The 13,780-nt window shown below is 42.6% G+C and overlaps 1 protein-coding gene across 12 annotated transcripts in view; it reads left to right on the forward strand.

Moving 5' to 3' along the window:
• Positions 1-13,780, forward strand: part of TENM2 (teneurin transmembrane protein 2) — a 1,274,635-nt gene that overhangs the window by 1,091,119 nt on the left and 169,736 nt on the right. For all 12 annotated transcript variants that reach the window (XM_064376511.1, XM_012461093.3, XM_064376512.1 and 9 more), the window contains 2 exons: positions 4,602-4,797; positions 11,966-12,067. In XM_064376511.1, the coding sequence (XP_064232581.1) occupies positions 4,602-4,797; positions 11,966-12,067 (298 nt within the window). The remainder of the gene's footprint in view (positions 1-4,601; positions 4,798-11,965; positions 12,068-13,780) is intronic.

Genomic DNA, 13,780 nt, shown 5'->3' on the forward strand with positions numbered 1-13,780 from the left:
CCAGCTTCTCGCTGGCCCCCAGTCTCCCTATCCCAGAAGGCAGTCTCCACGGCTGACTAAGTTTCTTTCCCCTGCGTTTCTAACCTCAGCCTTTGCCCAAGTTATAGCAGCAGTGAGTGATGCTGTGTGATGCTGCTTGACATGTGTTAATCTATGTGCAGGGTCACTGTACACTCCACTCTAGAGCACTTTTGAGATGGAAAGAAGGGACAAGAGGTATAAACTGGGACACTCCTGGGCAATTGTGATAAACAAACACCCTACACATAGTAGCGTGGAATTGGGCCAACAGAAGACGCCACCATCTTTTCCTGGGTGATCCTGTCCTGTTGTCGTATAAGAAATGATCTTGACCGAGCGCGGTGGCCCATTCCTGTAGTCCCAGCCCTTTGGGAGGCCGAGGCCGGCGGACCATGAGATCAGGAATTCAAGACCAGCCTGGCCAACATGGTGAAATCCCATCTCTATTAAAGATAGAAAAAATTAGCTGGGCATGGTGGGGCGCACCTGTAATCCCAGCTACTCAGCAGGCTGAGGCAGGAGAATCGCTGGAACACCCAGGAGGCGGAGCTTGCAGTAAGCCAAGATCGCGCCACTGTACTCCGACCTGGGCGATGGGGTGAGACTCCATCTAAAAAAAAAAAAAAAAAAAAGATCTTGAGGAGTGGAGTGGTCTGGAAAGGAAGAGGGGCGTAAGGTCATCTGTGAAGGCTATGCCAAAGTGACTGTTGAATAAGCCTCAGCAGTTCAGTGGCTTAATTTAACACACGTTTACTGCTTGCTCCTGTCATAATTTCAGGCTCTCCTTCAATACTAATTCCAGGATCCGGGCCACTCCTATCTGGTGGCTCCAAGATGGGAAGGGAGGGGAACCATGTGAGAGGCTGCATAGGGCATCTGAAGGCAGGGTCTAGAAGTGGAGCAGCTTCCATGGCATGCGTTCCATGGGCCAGCACGCTACAAGGGGCTGGAAAGGAGCGGGATCCTGATAGGGGCAATGTCTAGCAGTTTCTACCACAGAGACCACTGAGGAACAGTGTCAAGGGCAAGAGAATGGGAGGAAAGATTAGGGAAGAAACAAAGAGAGTGCAGAGGAAGAAAGCATGCATAGCATGTCATCCCATTGAGAACTGGGAAGGTGAATCCTAGAAGCCTCATAAAGGTAACTAAATCCTGATGTTATATATGAATTCGCAAATGCATTGGACCACAGCGCCCCATCGTATGAAGGTTCTGCAGTGGGCGGTACGTGATTTCAACCTTGCTGACTAACTTTTCCCCTTTCTTTCCCATCCAAGGAAGCACATTAGAAGGCAAGAGAGTGAAACGATCATTGTTAGAGACAAAACCTTCAATACATTCCAATTTAGATTTCTTTCAATGGAATTCATTTACAAATTCAATCTTCTATTAACTTGATATTTAACAAGTATTTATTGACTAGACTGTGCTCCAAGGGAATTTGATACAGCAGTAAATTACAATAGTGATAGCTGGAATTTTTAAGGCATGTTTACCATATACAAAACACATACTATTCTAAGCACTTTACATATGCTGACTCATTCAATCCTCATAGCACCGTTTAGATAGAGATGCTGTTATTCCCCCATTTTGAAGATAGGGAGACTGAGGCATGGAGAATTTAAATTACTTATGCAAGTGTCACAGCAAGTCAGTGGCAGAGCCAGGATTCTAACCTGGGCAGTAGTTCTGGAGTGCTCACTCTACACCACTCTACCCTGCAGATGAAGTCCCTGTCTTCCTGGAGTTTACGTTCTTCTGAGTAGATAACACACATAAAAACACATTATATCATTTTAGGGGGTAATAAGCACTTTGAAGATAATAAAGCCCAATAAAGGGCTTCAGCATTGAGACACATCAGACACCAGAGTCAATATCTTCTCCAAGAGCCCCTGGCTAGCTGATTCTTCCTTAAATGAAAACTGCCCTCTGTGCTTCTGCGCGGGGGGACGCTGAGGAGCCAGCCAAAACAGATGTCTTTTCTTTCCCCTGAAAAATGCCTCTTCTTAGTGTAATTTGCTGGGCTGGACAGTGAGCACTGCCACTAGTCCTAAGCCATTTCCGTGTCCCTTGACTGCTCAGGTCGTTCAGCAAGAGATGACTGATGCCTAAATTAGTAATGAGCAATGGCCCCACACAAGTAATCACCTTCCCCAAACTCTTCCTCATGGGGGTGATTACTTGGACCCAAAATGAAGTAGATTCTTCTCACCTTGGCACCAAGGAAGTTACAGCCATTCCTCTGGCTGACAGCAATTTGTAGACATGGGTCTTTGCAGTTGGACATTTTCGAGGTTGCTAAGGAACAAATGCTTTGGTTAGAAAGGTCTCCAAAAGCAGCATCGGTTTGTCATATCACTTTAAATCATTTATTTTATCCCACCAAGACAGCTGTGACCAGTGGGATTTGGGGTAGAGAGAAGTTAAACACACTCATTCCCTGAGAAGTGGAGAAAATTTCAACTTCTAAGCAGTGGCCATTGCCAGCTCCTGACATGTGACACTGAACCACACACTGTTCATCCAGGATCGTTATGATTTGCAAGTAGGTGACTCATAGTCACTAGGTACTTAATAAAATGGTTATTATCTTCCAGGCCCTGCCCTAAGCATTATCTCATGTCATCCTTCTAACCTCCCTGAATGTTAGGTGTGATTATTCCCTGGTATGAAAACCAGGAAGAAGGTAAAAGTAGATTTGCCCAACATCAAAGAATAGTAAGCGGCAGAGTCAGAATTCAAACCCAGGTTTGTCTGACAGCAAAGCCTTTATGTTTAAGATTATAGAGTCTTTTGTTTTCAGTGATCACATTTCGGGTGGAAAAACTGGGGATTCTGACGACAGGAAAGGCACATTAGGAGATTCCTGGAGTTTCATTCTATGAAGTGCGTAAAAAGGGTTACAGTTGATATCTGTAACCCATAAAAACCTCTTTATGGAAAGGAAAGTGGAGAGATTGCTTAATCCCACAGTGGTGGTTTTCATCGGCTGAAACCTACACTTTGAATGTTCTCTAGAAGTCAGCATGCAAGTGACTTTTCTATGCAGTGATTTTGCAAGAGTTCACAAGATTAGTCCATTTCTACTGGGATTTATCGATTTTCTTGTCAACAAGTAAGAAACATTGGTGTCCTCTTTCCCTTCTCCTTCATCCTCTCTGTCCAGCCCACAGTCAACCCCTGTCACCTCTTCCTTAGAAATGTTCCTCCAAAGTTGTCCCCCTCTTCTCATTCACTGTCCTAATCAAAGCCTTTTCACCTCACCCCGGGGTTTCTGCAATCATTTCCTAATTGGTCCTCCTGCTTTCATTTTTTTCTCCCTTTAGAATATCTCATATCCTTCCTACAAACTAATTCTTCAAAAATCCCTTTCATCACATCAGTCACTGCTCAAGAGTCTTCAATGGTTCCCACTTGCCTGATACAGGATTTCACTTATTATTTAGAACAGGCCTCTCTTGGGTCCCATTCGACCTTCCCATCCCCTTATCTCGGTACTCTTAGCTGACTGCTCTGTCATTAATCGCTTCCAGTTTTGAACCTGGTTTCCAGTGAAGCAAAGTTAAACTTTAATTGCTGGTTTATCCAAGACCAGGCACTATTAGGGCATGAACATAAACACCAAGCCAATGTATGTCTAAATTCTTGCTTGACTGCTTAGGAGCTGTGTGACTTTGGAAAACTTGCTTGACTTCTCTGAGCCTCAGCTTTCTTATCTATAAAATATGGATGTAAATAGTACCAAGATAGGTACCAAATCAGGGTTTCTTCAAGAATTGAATAAAATGATGATAATGATCATGATGGCTAACTTGTATTTTGTGTTTCCTGGGTGACAGGCAATGTTTTAAATATTATCTTAATCCTCACAACAACCCCATAACATAGTTACTCTTATTTTCAGTTTTGCCAGTGGGGAAACTGAGGCACAGACAAGCAAAGCTAGTAAGCACCTCATTCAGGATTCTCTCAGCCTCCATGGCCCTCATCATAGCCTCTCTGCTATGACATTTCTCCTAGTAAATGATCAATAAAATGGTAACTGGTAAAACGGGTTCATAATTCCTTATCTGAAACTCTCAGGGAACCAATTACATTTGGGAATTCAGAATCTGGAAGATTATGGAAAAGTTATACTTTGCATATACTCTGTATTATATAACACCCCAGTGGGGATGGGAGCAACAGCGTATACCACTCTCCCCACCACACACACACACACACACAGACACACACGATGCATACATACAAACAAAAAGAAAAAAAAACTTTGAGTTAAAGCTTTTTTGGATTTCAGGACAGCAGATAAGAGATTGTGGCCTAGAGGAATAAAACTATTAATAGTAGCAATAATTATAAAGCATAATAAGTGGCTGTTATTATTGTTATACCTTTGGTGGCTCTTGTTGTCCTGGATAAGTTCATAGCAAAATGTGCTACAAAAAAGGTAACAAATGGGTAACAAATTAACAAAACGAAAAGGTAACCAATTAACAAATGTGTGGGAGGGGAAGGCGCCAGGTGTGGGACCGCATCTGAACCTTGTCTCATACATGGTTCTCTCGTTTTCCCAGTATGACTTCATGGAACGTCTGGACGGGAAGGAGAAGTGGAGTGTGGTTGAGTCTCCCAGGGAACGCCGGAGCATTCAGACCTTGGTTCAGAACGAAGCCGTGTTTGTGCAGTACCTGGACGTGGGCCTGTGGCATCTTGCCTTCTACAATGACGGAAAAGACAAAGAGATGGTTTCCTTCAATACTGTTGTCCTAGGTAGGTGTGGGGCCTCTGAGGTGGTACGCCATGAAGGGAAGATGGAAATGTTCTGGGCTTCTCTGCAGAAGACACATCTTCTGAGGTAGTTTCTACTACAGATGACAACCAACCAGGATCCTTTGTTTAGGTCTTACTGTGCTGCCTATCCGAAACTAGCTCTGATTAAATGGAAATGCTGCTTAAACCACGACAGAGCCACCAAGGATGAAATTGAGGTTAAGAGTGTGGGTCAGACTGCCTGGGTTGAGTCCTGACCACACAACCTAAGCAAATCACTTGGCTTTGATAAGCCTCAGTTTCCTCATAGTAAAATGGAACTAACATGAACACCCACCTCATAGGGCCATTGTGGGGATTAAATAAAATAAATATATGAATTAAATCTCTAAGCATATAGTAGAGAAACAACTGGTGATTCACATCAGCTCAGGATTTTTCTTAAAAATGAAGGGAACCTCAAAATATTAATAAAAACTGGTTTTAAAAAAACTTTAAATCAGAGAAATTAAATAGACATTTTAAAAATTATATTTTTATTCTTACGTAGGTAAATCTCAAAGTGTTTTAATTAAGTACTTATTTTGGCATAGGGTAGCCCTGCTTTCTATTAACTATCAAGGGAAATCTGGCTAAGTTACATCCAAAATATCCTTATACATGCAATACAAAGCTTTAAAAGGGTCATTCGCTTGATGAGGATTTCATGAAGTTTTTCTACAACAAACCCTAAGTATGTTAACAAGCAAAGAAGCTGCGGGTATTTTCATTAAACTTATGTTGTTGGGTTTTTTTTTAATCTTCCTCCTGACAATAATAATTGATCCTGGGTAGAATCTCTGTGAATCAGGGAAGATTATTAGACCCATCTCACAGAAGAATACATTGAGATTCAGGAAGCTGAATTCCTCGAAGACCCGGGCAGTCTTCGAGGAAAATGGAAATGGCATGGCCTTCTGGGGCTTGTCCACTGCCTTTGTATATAACACCATGTGTCCCAACCACTTTTAGTTGTAGATCTCAGGTTTCACTGGGGAAGCCCACACAGAGTGGCTTCTTGAAGAAAGACCTGGTAGCTCCAGCATTAAATCCAAGATTTTCTTCCCCACATCTTAACTGGGCAATTCACTTATGTCTCTGAGGCTTGTTTTCATCATGGGTAATGACCACATCCAGGAAGTAAAGGTTGATGTGAGCATCATGACAAATAAAACGTATGTGGCATGAGTTGGTGGTCACTAAATGACATCCGATTAGTTTTTTCTCTTTTAGGAATACATCTAGTATAGATGTTTTCTATTGACTGCATTTTAAGAACTTTTCTACTGGCCCATGGATTTTCCTGAGGGTCTCCCTGACTCTTCAAAGAGCTATGTAATCCAACTTCAAGTTCAGGTGGCAATTCTTCATCAGTGGCCACTACTTCAGAATGGTGTAAAATCACAGAGTTTTGGTATTGACCATGGGCTTGAAGTCAATCCTTATTCCCTCTGCTAAGCAAAGATTGACCCTATCAAGGCTGACCAAATGCTCTAAAGCAGGAGTTGGCTTCCCTGTAGCCCATGGGCCAAATCTGGCCCACTGCTTTGTCTTTATGAATAAAGTTTTATTGGAGCACACCCCATTCATCTGTTTACATATTGTCTATGGCAGCTTTCCCACTGTCACAGCAGAGTTGAGTCATTGCTGCAGAGACCACGTGGCCCACAAAGCCTAAATCGTTACTCTCTGCCCCTTTACAGACAAAGTTTGCCAACCTCTACTCTAAAGTAATGTCCTAAACTTTGTATAACGCAAGTCAGTGGAGAAGCGTTCCACAGAGGGGATAATACCCAGAATTAAGTTAGGTACCAATGGGGAAGAAAAGTAATAGGGTAGAGACTAGCTCACAAAAGGAAAAAACTAGAAACAAATTTGGAACCAGCCTGAGATGTTGAGATTTTTTAAATCTTTAGTTTAAGAACATGATGAGAAATGACTTCCTTTGTGTCACTTTGTGTTTAAACTCAAGAGACTTGACACGTATGTGACAGCACACACCCCACACAGCAGCTGGCTCAGCTGGGGTCTACAAGGACTCAGAGAAGTTATTGGAACAAAAAGAACAGCTACACATTTATAGAGCGCCGATGGTGTGCCAGCCCCGGTATTATGCCTTTGTGTCCCTTGCTCCCTCAACCCATGGAGTAGCCATATGACATAGCACTATCATGATTCTCTGCATTTCCAGCTGAGGAAGCCAAGGCTGAGCTTAGCTTCCTAAGCTAGTTAGAAACCTTGACCACGATCACACACAGCCAAGAAAAGGTGAAATCAGGATTCATACTTTCCAGAGCCTGTGCTCTTAACCACTGGATTTCTTTGGATTCTACCCAACTAAATCCCTTTCCCTCTAAACTTAGCACATTTTCTAGGGTTCAGATTATTTCACAGTGGCTTCTGTCCTCCTTTTCCTTTATCCAAATGGACACAGGCCTTGTGGTAGTAAAATCTCCTTCCCCTAGGCCATCACCCCACCCTGGCCTGTTGGAGCTGGGAATAGCAATTCTCCCAAGAAAATTTCTCCTGTCTGGACTGTAGCTCAAAGAGAAAGTCAAAGGTAATCGGCCTAATAGTTGGGCAGACATCTTGATGGAGCAATGATAGTAATTGGCCTGAAATGCAGGGAAAAGAACAGTGTTTTATTTGGTTCAGAGTTTCTCCCACACATACCTATCATCAGAACGTTCTCCATCCAGAGCAGCCAGGAGCGCTGTAAACCCCTGTGATGTGAAACAGAAGGAAAATATTAGACAGGTGTCAACCAGCGATCACACTAAATATACCTTTGATTCGGGGAAGTCTTTTGATGTGTTTTGGAGAGAAGCAACCTGCTTTCAGAAATGAGTTTCATCTCGGGACAACTGAAAGGCTTTCCGGAAGCATGACGCTAGCCTCCACTTGGGTAAAATCCCATTTCCTGGGCTTGATCTCACCTCTGGAGGCCGTTTCTTCCTCAAGAAAATGTAAACCAAGTTGATAAGAAGGAAAACTGATAACATCTTAAAAATAATATTTAACCAAGTATTGGAGGAAGGAGATTGAAATGTGAGCTCCTTTATGTTTTAGCTTTGCCACATCATTGTTTTTCTCTCAGAAACCATCAAAATACTATTTAAATATGAGATGTTGGGAAACTTACATGAAAAATCCTCTTTATTACAATTTTTGTTTATTTTAGATTCTCCTACCCTCCCACATATGCACACACACACAAGCACATTTCAACAACTATTTACCAAGGACCTATTGTATACCAAGCACTGATAATACCTCGGTGAACAGTTCAGATCGAGAGCTTGGTGAGAGATGATAGATATGTAAAAAGACTGTTGTAAGAATTGCAGGAGCAAAGAGGAAGTGGTACAAAGCCCAGATTGAGGAAGGTGAGGAAGGCACCCAGGATCTGAGATACAAGGATAAATACCTCAGTGAAGTCCTCTAGTCAAGCAAAGAGACTGTGCAAAGATCTCGGGCCTTTTCCATGGGACTGTGGTGGCAAAGAGATCCCTGGACCTTTCCTGCTTGATTGCCAAAGATGTCAGTTTTGAAAACAGGGAGTCTTGACCTCAGGAATGTCAATTTCCACCAAACCATCCCCAGACCCACATGCTCAGTGAGAAGCAATCACTACCTCACTGTAGGAATGGCTTCAAAAAATGCAAGCTGGAAAATGATGTTCCTCTGTTTAAATGTTTCATTTGTACCCAGAAGTTCCAGAATAGAATCCAAGTCATCCACATAGTCTACAGCAGGGGTCCTCAACCCCAGGGCCACAGATCAGTATTCACCATAATGTCGAATCAGTGGGAGCCTGAGTTTGTTTTCCTGCAATTAGATGGTCCCATCTTGGCGTCATGGGAGACAGTGATGGATCATCAGGTGTTAGATTCTCATAAGGAGCATGCAACCCAGGTCTCTCACATGCACAGATCACAGTAGGGTCTGTGACCCATTAGGAACTGGGCCGCAGAACAGAGGTGAGCAGTGGGCAAGCAAGTGAAGCTTCCTCTGTATTTACAGCTGCTCTTCATTGCTTGCATTACCACCTGAGCTCCACCCCCTGTCAGATCGGCAGCAGCATTAGATTCTAATAGGAGCACAAACTCTACTGTGAACTGCACATGTAAGGGATCTAGGTTGCACGCTCCTTATGAGAATCTAATGCCTGATGACCTGTCACTATCTCCCATCATCCCTAGATAGGACTATCTAGTTGCAGGAAAAGAAGCTCAGGGCTCCCACTGATTCCACATTATGGTGAGTTGTGTAGTTATTTCAATTTATATTACAAGGCAATAATAATAGAAATAAAGTGCATAAAAAATGTAATGTGGTTGAATCACCTGAAACCATCCCCAAGCCCCAATCTGTAGAAAAATTGTCTTCCACAAAACCAGTCCCTGGTGGCAAAAAGGTTGGGGACTACTGGCCTACGGGTCCCTGGATGATTCATCTCCTTGCCAGGATGGCTCCAAACTCAACTATTGTGACACTCTGCCTTGTTTGCTAACCTGCATCCACATTGGATTCAGTTCCTCTCTTTCCCATCCCAGAGCTTTTGCATAAGCTATTCCTCCTACCTGGAATACCCTTCCCTCAGCTCTTTGCCTGCTGGTTTCAGCTCATCCTTCAGAGTCACCTGCATAGAGTAGAGAGGCCCTCCCTGAACATTTCCTCTGAGTAGCTTCCTCTTGGTACTTCATCCCAGTATCTTATTCTCTTCAAAGCACTTATTGTAATTTTTATTCATTTGATTTGTTTGTTATTTTGGCTTGTACTCTCTATGATAGTGCAAAGTTTTATGAGGGCAGGGACTATGTCTACCTTATTCACTATGGTATCTCCAATGCCTTGTTGTATAGTGCTTTGCATATAATAAGTGCTCAGTTAGTAGACTGAATCATATGTAAGAATATGACAGGTTGAGATCTTACCCTAATTGCAAGCTAACATGTTCGCACAGTTTCATGGATGCCATTAGAAGACATGAGACTCATGGGTCAGAGACAAGGGACCTTATTACTCAGAGCAATGCAATATCCAGAGTATCAGCACATGTTCTGGTTCCCCAAGCCCCAGTTTCCTCAGAGTAACACCCCAGGGCCTCCCTCAGGCCAGGTGATACCAGCACATGTCATGGGTTGCATTGCGGGAGAAAAACCCAGAGCTTACTGAACCCGAGTCTCTTAGAATGGGCAGTAAGCATGCTTGTTCTTTGTTCCAGCGGGAGACGTTGTCTTTACTATACTGGTTAATAAGTAAACCTACCCTTTACTCAGGAGAGAGACACTATTGCTGTCTCCCAAGGCTGTTCCCAATGCAGACAGCCTTGAAAAGATAGTTCAGAACTAAGACAGTCAATGCCTGTGCTCTCAAGGCATCCAGAAACATAAGAGGCCGAGGGAGAATGGTCTCCCAGCATCCTGTGAAATTGCTGATTTGCTGATCCACAAAAGCACCTAATGCTTTTTGAATGAGTGATAAATAAATGAAACAAATTGGTAGCCACCTGGATGCTTCTCAGCTGACATTTACACAGCCTACCTCAAGGAGCTTCAGGTCTGAAATGTTAACTGTTACACATTAAGGAAACTGGCTTGATGGGGTCTATCATTTTTTGTCTCATTTTGAAAAAGCAAATATACTCATTGAGTTCTCATCAGAGTGCCAGAAACCAACTACAATATGGTTCTGGAAGAAGAAGGCTGAGAAGGGAAACACTGTAGAAGACAAAACTGTGTGATTCACAATCCAGAATGAGAGTAAATGGGAAATCAGGTTTAAAGGCAGGACATGCTTTATCACTCTCAGGTAATCCCATTAGGAACCATTAGACTTCACAGCCTTTCATACCTCATCACCAGGTCAAAGTCCCTAGATCTCCAAGGGTGATATAACATCACATTTTGGGAATAGTGGCTTATATTTTCCTTTTCATCATCTTAGTAATTTGGAACCCGAAAGTCTAAATGTGTTTTGTTTGAAGACAAAAATTAGGATGATGGTAATAATTTTTAAAGAATATGACTATTTATATGCAGACCCAAATCAACATTAAAAAGTTTCAAAATCATTCCTTTGATGGTATTACTTGAGAGTATACATAGAAAGGTAAATCACAAGATAAGACGGTGATGCAGGATAGAGCCAAATGTGAACTAATTCATTTTCATGAAAAATAACATCCTCAAAAGCCAAGCATAAAAGGACATTTGTATAACCCAAAACCTCCTACTTAAAAAACTCCAAAAATCATGCCTAATTTAAGCAGTCTTATCCTTTTACGTTTTTCTTTTATTAGAATTCCTTAAAGCAAGAAATATTTTTCCTCTACAAATCTGAGGTTAGGAATAACTGCTCCTATTTTGAAGAATCACTCTCTATACCTAAGGCTAAAAACTGATACCCCATACATCAGACCAAATCTTAAATGGGTGAGAAGATGAAGGTTGGGAGGGGGGTTTGGGTACAGGGTTTAAAAACTTGTCAACGTTAAAACATGGGAGCCTTCATAGTTTTTAAATCAAGGTTGATAGTTTCTTCTTTCTATTGTTTGGTTTTGTCTGTTTGTTTGCTTTTGAAACCGAGTCTCACTCTGTTGCCCAGAGTGAAGTGCCATGGCGCAATCTCAGCTCATTGCAACCTCTGCCTCCTGGGTTCACACTATTTTCCTGCCTCATCCTCCCAAGTAACTGGGATTATAGGCGTGCACCACCATGCCTAGCCATTTTTTTTTTTTTTTTTTTTTTTTAGCAGAGACAGGGTTTTACCATGTTAGCCAGGCTGGTCTCAGACTCTTGACCTCAAATATCCACCTGCTGAGATTATAGCCATGAACCACTACGATAAGTGAGATTGGTGGTTTATTCTTAAAAACTGAAAGTTACAGCACTACTAGCCCTGCATTCTTGCCTGGAGTCATCACCCAGAGAGCACTGTTCTAGCTGTCCTAGTCCCCACCACTCCCTGTTCTCTTCCTTTGCTCCCGACTGTTCCCAACCAGTCACCTCTTATAGGCATCTGAGGTTACTGCCACTGGTCTTTAAAAATGGTAAGTTACTGATGGTTAAATTACTGCACCAGTAGGCAGAGGAAAAGGTAATCACTACTTGTCTCTCTTTTTCAGATTCAGTACAGGACTGTCCACGTAACTGCCATGGGAATGGTGAATGTGTGTCGGGGGTGTGTCACTGTTTCCCGGGATTTCTAGGAGCGGACTGTGCTAAAGGTATGTGCCACTGCTTCCCTGCTATGGTTGGAAAACAGACGCTCCCTAGCCTTCTCTGAGTGGGTAACAGAAAGGGCACCCAAGTAGCCTCCCCAACAAATTCTCCTGAGACATCTTGCAAGCCCATGCATGCCAGAAGGCATAAGCCTTTGGCAAAGAATAGGCTTTGATTTATGACCATTGGCCGATGTACCTACAGGAGCAGGGCAGTTATCCTTGGCACTGAGGTGTGCTGAGAAGAAAGATTTGCTAAAAATGAGATGGTTGGATTTCCTGTAAAAGCAGAAGTGAATTACCATCACTCCTTTCTTATAATCATTAACTTCTATGTAATGGAAGATTAAGCATCTCAGGGTTAGTAAATTTCATTCATTCTGGCCAGCTACACTCTTAATCTAGGAAGCGCTATTTATCTTGGTGGAATCGGTTTTAAATTGTATTATTAATTTATCTACACTGCTGTGCACAGAATAGCTGGTGCCCTGAGATTCTTGGGAGAAAGGTAATATAAGAAAGAAAATGCCTCTCACAAGAACAGAGAATTTAGGGGCTGCACACCTTGCTTGCAAGAGACCTTCAGTGTGACCTTCAAGTGGCTCTATCAGAGGCAAGTATAGTGAAGAGCAGAGTATCTCACACTTTTACACACAGGCACACACACAGACACAGACACACAAGTGTATATGTCTAAATGCAAGTAGGAAATTGAAACAAAACTTTCACAGAATATTTTATTCCATGTTTCTTTTCTATTCTATTTTGTTTTATATTTTATTTTATTATTATTATTATTTTTTTTTTTTTTTGAGACGGAGTTTTGCTCTTGTTACCCAGGCTGGAGTGCAATGACACGATCTCGGCTCACTGCAACCTCCGCCTCCTGGGTTCAGGCAATTCTCCTGCCTCAGCCTCCTGAGTAGCTGGGATTACAGGCACGCGCCACTATGCCCAGCTAATTTTTTGTATTTTTAGTAGAGACGGGGTTTCACCATGTTGACCAGGATGGTCTCGATCTCTTGACCTCGTGATCCACCTGCCTCGGCCTCCCAAAGTGCTGGGATTACAGGCTTGAGCCACCGTCTCACTCTGTTGCCCAGGCTGGAATACAGTGGCACAATCTTGGCTCACTGCAACCTCCCCATCCTGGGTTCAAGCAATTCTCCTGCCTTGGCCTTCCAAGTAGCTGGAATTACAGGTGTACACCACCATGCCCAGATAATTTTTGTATTTTTAGTAGAAACAGGGTTTCACCATGTTGGCCAGGTTGGTCTTGAACTCCTGACCTCAAGTGATCCACCCACCTTAGCCTCCCAAAGTGCTGGGATTACAAGTATGAGCCACTGTGTCCAACCTCATTTTTTTTAAATACCAGTTATGACCCATTCCACTGATTTTCCGCCTACTAATTTATAGGCTATATCCCTGTCTGAAAAATAGAGAAGGGGTGTTTAAGTGTACTTGCTGCAGAGTCAGGCAATCCTGGGTTTCAATCCCAGCTCTGCCAGTGGGTATCTGACACTAAGTGAGTGATTTAACATTTCTGAACCTTGGTTTCCTCATCTGGAAAAGTGGGGAGTTACTTCCTAGGTTTACTGTGAGGATAGTGTAAGATAATACACATAAAGCTCTTAGCAGGGCACAGTAAGACCTCAAAGGGCTTGACTTTCCTATTTAATTGTGCATATTATTTCATTTATTTATATGTTTAACTAA

This window comes from Aotus nancymaae, unplaced genomic scaffold, assembly GCF_030222135.1.
Source record: "Aotus nancymaae isolate 86718 unplaced genomic scaffold, 86718_ANA_hifiasm-v0.15.2.pri h1tg000015l_0, whole genome shotgun sequence".
Lineage (NCBI taxonomy): Eukaryota > Metazoa > Chordata > Mammalia > Primates > Aotidae > Aotus > Aotus nancymaae.